Raw genomic sequence first — 12,084 nt, 5'->3', positions numbered from 1 at the left:
CTGTCTCACCTCACTCTTCTTGTCTGTCTCACCTCACTCTTCTTGTCTGTCTCACCTCACTCTTCTTGTCTGTCTCACCTCACCTCACTCTTCTTGTCAGTCAGCTCGACTCACTCTCCTCACTGGAGAAATTAAATCTGATCTGTGATGCGACTGTCGTTCAACTGCATTGAGCAGCAGCGTTCAGTTTTTAATTGTAGTGTCTGTTCTTTTACTGAACTAAATGATTTTTATTACTATAAAAAATCAAAACGACGGTGGGGGTCGGTGACGCGGTGGGCAAGTGACGTAACCGGTGTTGCGGCTTAACACCGGTAGCACCGTCTATCGCGGCAAGCCTATCATGAGCTAATTTTCATTTTTTGGTGAACTATCCCTTTAAATATCTTCTATACATTTTGACTTTCATAAGATTTCTACCAAAAAAATAGGCAAGAATGAACCAGGTGTCCTTTGTGATTCCTATTCTTTCCGACGACAAAGCACTTGAGCGCAGCAAACTCGTAATTACGACTTCAGAAGTGGAAATTAGGACATTTCCATTTTTAAAAATCTCCCGTCATTCTTTTCACCACGCTGAAATCAGATACTGTGGTACGTGAGCGCGATTGTGTTGATGAGAGGGGAACATCTGAACGCCACATCAGTGTCAGATTACCAGCGGGAAACTTTTATTTGAGCTCCAACATCAATTAAAGAGTCATGGCTGAAGCTAATTGCTGTTCATGCCAATTGGGTTTGTTAATTGTACAGTTGGGTTGATGAAGAATAGTGGTTAATCCTACCAGAAAACATGACGGGAGAGAAAGGAATATAAAACTGTGCATTTTGTTCCAACCAGAAACTCATAAGCAGGACCTTCCAGGAGTAAACATCAGCGTTGAGGTGTTCAAACCAGACCGGTCACTCAAAAATCATCATTCTGTCATCATTTACTGATGTTAAGACCTGCATGACTGTCTTTCCTCAGTGGAGCACTAAAGCAGATGTTTGTCAGAATGTTCCTGCTGCTCTTTTCCAGCAGCGATCAGAGTGAATGAGCCGTTTTGGTGGATTATTCCTTTTAAAGTTGGCATGAAATCAAATCTGACCCTGTTTATTTTCTTGTTGCATATTAAGGCATAGAAATGCTAATTTGGATTTTGTTCTTTTGCTACTGGAGCAAATTAAGAGCACAAAAATTATATTTGTTGTAGTTTCCGTTCACCTCTATTAGACCTTTACCCAACTATGATGACCTCAGTCTAATGTGAATGATTCATCTGTATTATTATTTAAGAAGAAACTTTGATCAAAATAATCTGAAAATGTACTCACCCTCAGTTCATCCAAGATGTGGATGGGTTTGTTTCTTCATCAGGTTTGTAGAAATGTAGCACTGCATCAGTGTCTCAGCAATGGATGCTCTGCAGTGAATGGGTGCCGTCAGAATGAGAGTCCAAACAGCTGATAAAAACATCACAATAATCCACAAGTAATCCACAGCACTCCAGTCCATCAGTTAACATCTGGAGAAGACAAAAGCTGAAAATCCTGCGTTGAGTTGTGCCTTGTTTGTAAATGAATCCGCAGTGAAATGAAGTGAACAAAGGCCCAAGTTCTTACTGACGCGGTCCGGATCGTCATTAAAAATAAAGTTTATCCACTCTTTCCTAAATGTGGGATCAGAAGGAAGGCGATGCAAAGACACTGAACAGCGTCTTGACGTTTTAGAGCATGTTTATCGTTTAATTGCTGCGTAGACCTGTGTTTGCCTCCTTTGTTATTTACAATACATGCGCGAATCTGTGGGCGGGGCTAAACAGGCGGTGATGTAGAATCTGTGGGCGGAGCTTAACAGGCAGTACTATAAAAATTGTAGGTGGGGCTAAACGGGCAGTGATGTAGAATCTGTGGGTGGGGCTTAACGGGCAGTGCTATAAAAATTGTGGGCGGGGCTAAACGGGCAGTTCTGTAGAATATGTGGGCGGGGCTAAACAGGCGGTGATATAGAATCGTTGGGTGGGGCTAAACGAGCGGTGCGGTAGAATCGGTGGGCGGGGCTAAACGGTCAGTGCTGTAGAATCTGTGGGCGGGGATAAACGGGCAGTGCTGTAGAATCTGTGGGCGGGGATAAACGGGCAGTGCTGTAGAATCTGTGGGCGGGGATAAACGGGCAGTGCTGTAGAATCTGTGGGCGGGGATAAACGGGCAGTGCTGTAGAATCTGTGGGCGGGGATAAACGGGCAGTGCTGTAGAATCGGTGGGCGGGGCTAAACGGGCAGTGCTGTAGATTCGGTGGGTGGGGCTAAACGGGCATTGCTGTAGATTCGGTGGGTGGGGCTAAACAGGCAGTGCTGTAGAATCGGTGGGCGGGGCTAAACTGGCGGCGATGTAGAAGCAGGTGTTGCTCTTCTTCTGTGGAGGCGGAGTTTAGCCACACTATTATATCATAAAGTGTCACATTCCACAAGCTGTCGTTTTGGCAGATTGGCTTCAATATAAGCTGTTTAGACTAACGAGAAAGTTTTGAGTTCTGAAACTTACTGTTTTTATACTACATTGACCTCTTATATGTCAAAAGATCAAGGGAATTTTGATTTCTCAGTTCATGACCCCTTTCATATCAGTTTGAGCTTGTGCTATAAGTGAAGTGATCACTGAGTCACACACACATACACAGTACAGCTAGCGTTGCATGGGCAGCAGCTGCAGTGACTCACGGTCCAGGAACAGCATCACTGACTCACTGCGCCCTCTGCTGGGGAACTCTACCATCACACACCTGCAGCAGGAGCTTCCTGCGCTAACAATGACTCTGTGTGTGTTTGTGTTCGCAGAGTTTTCTAAGTCGCCGTCTGAAAGGATCAATTAAACGAGCAAAGAGCCAACCCAAACTCGACCGCACAGGAAGCTCACACACACTCACTCACACACACTCACACACACACTCACTCACTCGCACACACTAACACACACACACTCTCACACACAAACACATTCTCTCACACACTCACTCACACACACACACTGCTGCAGTGACTCACTCTCCCATTGTGCTTCAGTGAGTCACAGAGATGTACAGCACATGTAGAGCGTGCCGTCTGTCCATCTGTGTGTGTGCAGGACGCGTCTCATGCAGAGCTTCAAGGAGTCTCACTCTCACGAGTCCCTGCTGTCTCCCAGCAGCGCGGCCGAGGCTCTGGACCTCACGCTGGACGAGGATGCCATCATCAAACCCGTCCACTCCAGCATCCTCGGCCAGGAGTACTGCTTCGAGGTCTGTCTGTGTGATGCTCTCTGAATACACCTGAGATCTACAAGTCTTGGCCAAGCCCTCACCACTCTCCAGACTATTAGAGAATAAGACAACACGACTAACTAATTCAGTGTTAGCTCCTTACAAGAGGAGATATTGGGTAACACTTTACAGTAAGGTTGCATTTGTTAATGTTAGTTGAGCTACATTATTACACATGAAGTAAAACTTTAAAATAATCCTAAAACATTTAGTAATCTCAGTTATTCTTAATTGTATTATTTTTGTTTACATTTACTAATGAAATTTGATTGCTTTAATTTAAACTTATTTCATTTATTTGCCAAGACAGTGTTTCTAATTTTATTTTGTTTTTTCTTTTTTTTTCAATACAAAATTTTAGTGTTGTTTATATACTATTATAGATTTTATTAATAATTCAAATAGATTTTTATTTTAATTTTTTTGTAGTTTTTGTTCATGCTTTTGTTTTTTAAGTAAAACTATTATTGAGAGTTAATTGTTTATTTCAGTTTTAGTTTGTATTTATTTATAGTTTTTACTTTTTTTTTTGCTTCAATTTAAATTTATTTCAGGCAACATTTCAAATTTTTTTCACATAATACTTATTTTATAGTCATCTTAATGTTAATTTCTGCATTTACTAAGACTTTTTTAAGATTAAAAGTTGTTTTTGTTAATATTATTTAATGCACTGTGAACTAACATGAAGTTTTTATTAACTAACATTAACAAGGGTTAATAAATTCTGTAAAAAATATAGTGGTCATTGTTAACTAATGCAATAATAACTCATGTTAAATAATGTTACCAAATTATTTAAAAACATAGTATTTAAAAAGCATAATTAATTAAATGCTTATTTTTAATAAGTAATTATTAATAATTACATCACTGTAAACTTGTAATGCAAATAAACAGATGTCAATCAATTTTTCGCTCGTAAATAACTATTGTTTTTAATGAAGAAAATGCAAAAACTTCTGGAATCACATGATTCCAGTTTCTATCATTCAAGTCGAGTCACATGTATTTCTTTTGCGCTTTACACAATTTAAATAGAGCAGCTTCACAGGAGAATAACAGTGCTAAAATAACAAATTGAAAATTTTTATTGGCTTTGTTTTTTCACAACACATGACAATAAAACACAGACTGTATACTTTATGAATGCTTACAAAAAAAACTCAAACCAGTAAAATTCTCAGCTCAAATTATACAAAATTCTAAAAAAAAGTGCACCACGTCTGATTGGTGCTTAATGAAAGAGGGTTTTCTGTGAGGATGTCTCTGAAGCTCCGCTCGTCTTCTGTGCTTCAGGTGACCACTGCATCAGGCACCAAGTGTTTTGCGTGCCGCTCCGCTGCTGAGAGGGACAAATGGATCGAGAACCTGCAGCGAGCCATCAAACCCAACAAGGTACCGTCACACTTTACATCACTGCATCAGTCACCGAGCGTTTAATGGGACAGATGTTAATATACGCCCGTGTGTGCACAGTGATATGGGCTGTAGATAGTAAATGTGATGAAAGATCATTTGTCTTCTTACAGTAGCTCACATTCATATAGATGAGCTCAAAACTACAGTCATCAACAGCACTAATACTGAATGACATGGAGTCTTTTAATGAAGTCTCAGGACATTTATAAGACAAACCAGGACATTCAAAACTTTTTTTTTTTTGTGGCTCTACACCACATTTTAACATTATTTATATACTTTTATAGTTTATATTAATATTTTGAATTAGCTTTAATTTGCACAGAAAACCTTTTTAAAGCGTTGTTATTAAATGCGGTAATGATTTTTTGATTTCCCCTGTGTGGCTGCAGGATAACAGCCGTCGTGTTGAAAACGTGCTGAAGCTGTGGATCATCGAGGCCCGTGATCTTCCTCCGAAGAAGCGCTATTACTGCGAGCTGTGTCTGGATGACATGCTGTACGCGCGAACCACCAGCAAACCGCGCACAGACACCGTGTTCTGGGGCGAACACTTCGAGTTCAACAACTTGCCAGCCATCCGCAGCCTCAGACTGCACCTGTACAAGGAGACAGACAAGAAGAGACGCAAGGTCTGCTCATACATGAGTACTGATAAAGCGCTTTACACTACAAACTCCTCAACAACTAGATTCAGTTCTACCGTGCAAACCCATTCATTATGAAACGGATAGTTCCGGTCCTTGATTCTGATTGGCTGAGCCGCGTTCGAAGCTGTTGTAAATGACTCTACAAAGTAACATACACCTTTGTTTACATTTGTGTGTTGCTCGGCAACCACTTTGTTGCAACCACAACTGATTCTGAGGAGCTACATTGTTTGGTGGAAGAATACTGTTTTTATTAATATCATTACACTTTATTTGCTCTGTTTTATTTTGTGAAACCTTACTACGTATATGGAATAACCGTTTTATAAAAGCAATAAGCCCCGTGAAGCCGTGGTTTACAGTGAATTTATAACAGCTATAAATCTGCTTCACGTCGTACCTAACAACGTGTCCTTTGCCTCAGTTTAATGACCAAGCAACAAATACAAGTGAAGTTTAACATTTTCCTGAATTCCATTTTAATGCTTTAATTAAATTTCACTAATCATCTGAATTCATAAAATGTTATAATTTATTACAATTTTAACAGTAATAGAGCCTATGACATCAGTTTAATTTTTTTCCTGATTTCCATGTTTTCCTTTTTAATTTTTCTTTTTAATTCCATTTTAATGCTTTAATTAACTTTTAATATCAAAAAGCATATCTAATCAATTGAGTTCAAAAACTTTACCAATTTAATAATTTATTACAATTTGAACAATAATAGGCAACTATTAATTTTTTATTTATTTTTTTATTCTGTACAAAAACGGTGGTAATCAAATAAATGCATAACTTTAACTAATTAATCGTTTTTGAATGTAAAAAGGGTGACATTTTAAGATTTGTTTTTTTTTTTTAAATAATTGTACTTTTATTTGTTAATTAAATCTGAAATTTATTTCAGATAGTTCTCATTTTCATTTAGTTTAACTTGATGTTCTAAAACAACTAAAATAAACTGAAATAAACAAAATTAATAAAAAAAAACTACAGACAAAACTAAAACAACAAAATTACTTTAACTAAAATTAAAATGAAAGCAGAAAATATAAAAATAAAATCTAATTCAGAATAATAACAAAAACTATAATGGTATCTCTGATAATAAAGCAACACTGCATGAAACCACAAAACATTTCATATTTAAGTTTTTGTAACAGACAGTGGCGGCTGGTGCTAAAAAAAATTGGGGGGTGGGGGGCAAACAAACTGAATCACACTGTTAATGCAGGCAGCGGGACTGAATGCAATTGTTAACCATTTAAAAAGTGACATAATAATGTATCATTACTGCTTAGCTAAAAAATGGAAGTTGAAAATTCAACAGTTAAAGCATGAAATAAGATCCCACGAATCAGTGAGTTTAATGTGGGTGTATTGTTAGTAAAGTAATCATTAAACGTGTAATCATTCAAAAAATATCAGCCATTTATGTTAATGTGATTCAGAGATGAAAGCCATAATACTAATGTTGTACACACGAGGGAGCCACAGGATATCAAATCCTTCAAGATCTCAGTTTAAAGACTGAGAAAATGGTTAATTAAATTGACTTGTAGTAAAAAATTGCATATAAATTCTTTTTTTTTCATAAAGTTTAATAAAGCCCAATATAATAAGTATGCAAAAACTGTAACCCCTAAATACTTATAGACCATTATTTTTTATCTTAATTTTAATGGTATTGACAACATATTTGTCAAGTTGTCAGACATGACTGAATGTATGTCCAATTTATTTATTTTGATATTGTGCATATACCAATACTTCCATAAAGACTCATATTTTACTTGAAAAGAGATGTCCATTGGATAACTATATCATCCACACAAGCCATTGTGCTTGGACCCCGATGATCGCCTCAAGTTAAACTGCAGTGTTTCAGTTTCCTTCTGTGTCGCTGTCCACAATGCTTCAGTAACAGGACTTTAACAAACAGGGAAAACAATAAAAGGCATGACTTGCATCGCATCCAGCTTATTAATAGGATTTTTTGTAAAGATAAAATCAAATTTACTTTCCTCTCAGAAGAGAGATCCAATCACGTGAGGCCAAAATATATAAAAACAATACTGATTCGCTAAAATCAGATGTGGGAGGGTCTGGGGTGCAGTGCTAGGACAATCTGAAACAAGCCAATTAGAGCTCAGCCTCAAGTCACATGCGTTTCAAAATAGGGATGGGTCACGATTTTCAAATATTCGATTAGTTGATTTAATTATAGAATGTAGAATAGGTTGTGCGATTATTGTCTTTACAAATTTCCACATGTTTTCCGTGCTGATGCAGTGGTGACGCGTTCATGTAAAAACGGTCAAAGACAACAGAAGAACACATTGTCTCGCGCACACTGTAGACTTGCGTGCCATAAAAAAGACTTGCGCAGCATATAACGGTTACAGTAACTTGGGACGGTGTCAAATAAGAGCTCTGTGTGGACCACAACCACCCCTGACTGGGATAGAGGTGGGGGGACATGGTTAGCCGCTTGCTAGCGGTAGCCTGTTACATTACAGTACATAACATTTCACTTCCCACATAAACAGAGTAAGGAGAGATGACTGATAGGATGATGGCGAATGATTTGCATATCCTGAGCACCACTGACAAACACCTAATCTTGTGAAATGTGTGGTAAGTACTGGCGAGTGCTGCTCCGTATGTGATCGCGAATCTCGAAAGCAAAAAGCAAGCGCACGTTCAAAAGCGATTTCAATGGCCCGCATATTAATAACGGCTCCCTGATGCCCGCAGTTTATATACAGTATAATTACCCAACGATATAATTGCGACAAGATATTAAAGTATATTTTTCCTCCCGTCTCGTATCTATTCCCTTTAGGGGTTCCATGTTTTTAAATGGAAATGTACTAGCTTTATGAGCAGTTGATTTATGCTAATCGACGGACTGTTATGTTAATAAGTGCCGTCTTTCAGAATCAGAAGAGCTTTATTACCAAGTATGTTTACACACACAAGGAATTTGACTTGACGACAGGAGCTTCCAGTGTAGAAGAAAGTACAAACATAGTGCAGACATACATAGGAATAACCCAGTAGGGATGTAGTATAACACTAATATAATAAAAAAAGAAAAATTAGAAAAATGTAATAATGTACTATATACAGAAATAGAAGTATAGGAAAAAATGAATTGTTTAGATAAATGTACAGATGTTTATTAGTGTGCAGATATGATTTCGGTTGTGATTTATTATATTAATATGTTTCAGCACGTTACAGTCATTATATGGCTTGAGTTAAGGTAGCCTATGTTCTGAATTTAACAGTTTATCATACAGATTGAAAGCGTGAATCCCGTCTCTCTCAGTTTATGGGTGTTTGTGCGTGTATGCGGGGGAGGGGTGCGATTTTCGAATAATACCCAGCGATTTTCAAATATTATTTTTGCTTGGAATGCCCATCCCTATTTCAAAAGTTTACTTTTACTTAAGACTTAATAGACACCCATTTGTCCGGCGCCCCGCACACACACAGAGTTTAGATTTTTTTATTTTTAATAGATACCGTGCTAACATGATTACCAGTCAAATAGTATGACTAAATAATGCAATTTCGTGATTATTTTGCAATATATATTTAACTTATTTTTAACATTTTGAAGTAGGCTTCTGGCTAACTTGAGGGGGGCAGCGCCCCCTATTGACCAGCCGCCACTGGTAACAGATGCTGTTTTAGAGAATTTGCCATGAATACGGCTAGAAAAATTAATATGCAAAAAAAAGATGGCTAAATAAGCCTCCAAAATATGCAGTGTGTCTTTAAAAAAAAAAAATGCAAAATACAGTTTGATGGCTGCTAATTCGAGGTTAAAGTTGGACCTCAGTTGTGACCTTCTGGAGTCTGTACGTTCAGATGTGTGTGTGTGTGACGCAGGAGAAGAGCACGTATCTGGGGCTGGTCACTATCCCGATCCCCAGTATAACGGGCCGTCATTTCGTGGAGCAGTGGTATCCGGTCATCCAGCCCAGCGTTCTGGCTAAAGGCGGCGGCGTGGGCAGCGGGAAGAGCATCAACGCCTCGCTGCGCCTCAAGTGCCGCTACCAGACCATGAGCATCCTTCCCATGGAGCTGTACAAAGAGTTCGCCGAGTACGTGACCAACAACTACCGGACTCTGTGTGGCGTCCTGGAGCCGCTGCTGAGCGCCAAGAGCAAGGAGGAGGTGGCCTGTGCGCTGGTGCATATCCTGCAGAGCACCGGCAAAGCCAAGGTCAGCCGCACTCACACGCCAGCGCTGTCATAGAGCATTCACACCAGCCATATCTAACAGAGCCCATATAAACAGACAGGAGAAACACATGCAGAGCAGTTGCTAGAAATTCTATTTAGATTTATTTTACGTAATATTTACTAAATTGTATACTATGAAAATTTACTTTAAAAATATGGTATAGTATTTTATAGACTTTGTTAAAAATGCGAATAAAAAGAAGTAAACACTATAACTAATAGTGCACTCGGTAAGTTTGTAAGATCTCAGCGCCGTCAAAATAAAAGTCCTGCTTCCATCATATTGGTCAAACAAAAATGCCAAATAGCGGCCGATTTATCGGTTGACCACTAATTGATTTACTATTACGGTTTTTATTAATATTTTGAATTAGGTTTTTATTTTTTCTGTTTTCATTTAAATTGTAGTAATTTTGTTGTGCATTTTTGTCATTTTTATTAATTATTGTTTTTTTATAGTCTATATGTGACCCTGGAGCACAAAAGCAGTGTTAAGTCGCTGGGGTATATTTGTAGCAATAGCCAACAATACATTGTATGGGTCAAAATTATAGATTTTTTATTAATGCCAAAAATCATTAGGATATTAAGTAAAGATCATGTTCCTTGAAGATATTTTGTAAATTTCCTACCGTAAATATATAAAAACTTAATTTTTGATTAGTAATATGCATTGCTAAGAACTTCATTTGAACAACTTAAAGATGATTTTCTCAATATTTAGATTGTTTTGCACCCTCAGTTTCCAGATTTTCAAATAGTTGTATCTCCAAATATCGTCCTATCCTAACAAACCATACATCAATGGACAGATTATTTATTCAACTTCCAGATGATGTATAAATCTCAATTTCACAAAATTGACCCTTCTGACTGGTTTTGTGCTCCAGGGTCACAAATAGTTTTTATTTTAGTTTAGTTTTAGTTTTCAAATAACGCCTGATAATGATTTTATCAGTAAATTAAAGCAAATGTTATACTGGATAGCATATATTCTAAAAATGATATTTTCTAAATAAATATGATGAGTGTCAGTATTATTTTAAAACTTAGATGAGTTTAAAATATTTCAACTGTATGCAGTCAGTGGGAAACGTAATCCTGTGTTTTAGCGTTAGAGTGTTAATGAAATGCTGCGTTTATCAGATGTTAAATATCATCTAAAAAAAATCAGCAGAAGAAATCTGGAAAAGTATGGAAGTTTGAAGTTGAAAATGTTTAGGAAACAGGGTTATTAGAGTAAAACTAAAATCATTAAAAAAAACTTTTTTGTTACTTCAAATAAAATAAAATATTTAAAAACATAAACTTGTTTTATTTCAGCTAGTTGCCAACAGTTCTAATTTTCATGTAGTTTAACGTGGTGTACTAAAAAAAATAACTGAAACTAAGTAATAAAAACTATAGACATAATTAAAACACAAACATTAAAAACTTTTTTACAAATAAAAAAAATTCTAAGTATTAATAAAAACCTCAGGTGTCGTGTCCCTGTGACGTGCAAGTGCTTGCGTGTGTAGCTCCTAAATAAAAAAAATTTCTCTTTATTTAATCCTTCGCTTTCTGGTTTGTACTGATTTAGACCATGCCTGCAACTTGGTATTGCGAGCACTTCCTGTTAGTGCTGTGTTCGATACGTCGATACGACGATGTATGGTCACAGAGATTTGACGATACGAGATTTGACGATACGAGTATCGTTACAGCTGGCCCTGTATCGATATTGTGGCACGTGTGCAGCAGTGGACCACGCTTAATTTGAATACAAGAACAACGTTTAAAATTGAGTAGAAAAGTGCGAGGTTTCTAAAAAATAATGAATAGAGCATAATATACAGGCTACAAGGTTTAATCTGGCCGCAGAGGAACACAACCGGGGTTGCCTGATATAAAGACACGTAATCCCCGACACAGAGCTTCACACTTGCGCAATACGGAAATATCTGCTAGGTGTGTTACTTATCTTTGTCAACCTGGCAACCAGTGTTGGGGGTAACGTAATCAGATTACTTTTTTCAAGTAACTAGTAAAGTAACGCATTACTTTTTAATTTACAAGAGAATATCTGAGTTACTTTTTCAAATAAGTAACGCAAGTTACTTTTTTTTTGCAATTTATTGATTGACAGCTCTGGTGTTGCCATGGTGACAGAAATCAGAAGATGTTACTGTAGTTCTAAAATAAATATGAATATGCATTAATTCATCTCACTCACACAACACAGATTCAGTATTCCTCAAAATGAATAAAAGTAACGCAACTCAGAACATGACACAAACCTGCAATAATTAAATGTTAAACAACACAAATATCCTTTATGTATTTAATCCCATTCTATTAACCAATGTCTTTGCTTCTGACCTTCGATGATCCAGTTCAACCATACTAATAAGCAAAAAATACTCTAGACGAACATTTGCGTGTCTTTTTGTATTGCTGAAGTGTGTTGAAATTTCTTCTTCTGCATTCTACT

The 12,084-nt window shown here is 37.2% G+C and overlaps 1 protein-coding gene across 1 annotated transcript in view; it reads left to right on the top strand.

Annotated features, from left to right (window-relative positions):
- The window catches only part of syngap1a (synaptic Ras GTPase activating protein 1a), an 80,376-nt gene that overhangs the window by 42,773 nt on the left and 25,519 nt on the right, over nt 1-12,084 (top strand). The window contains exons 5-9 of the mRNA XM_016504020.1: nt 2,820-2,900; nt 3,074-3,259; nt 4,580-4,678; nt 5,095-5,334; nt 9,256-9,598. Of these exons, the coding sequence (XP_016359506.1) occupies nt 2,820-2,900; nt 3,074-3,259; nt 4,580-4,678; nt 5,095-5,334; nt 9,256-9,598 (949 nt within the window). The remainder of the gene's footprint in view (nt 1-2,819; nt 2,901-3,073; nt 3,260-4,579; nt 4,679-5,094; nt 5,335-9,255; nt 9,599-12,084) is intronic.

This window comes from Sinocyclocheilus anshuiensis, unplaced genomic scaffold (assembly GCF_001515605.1).
Source record: "Sinocyclocheilus anshuiensis isolate Anshui unplaced genomic scaffold, SAMN03320099.WGS_v1.1 scaffold2144, whole genome shotgun sequence".
Taxonomy (NCBI): Eukaryota; Metazoa; Chordata; class Actinopteri; order Cypriniformes; family Cyprinidae; genus Sinocyclocheilus; species Sinocyclocheilus anshuiensis.
The sequence above is the reverse complement of the archived record's forward strand: the minus strand, read 5'-3'. Positions and strand labels throughout refer to the sequence as shown.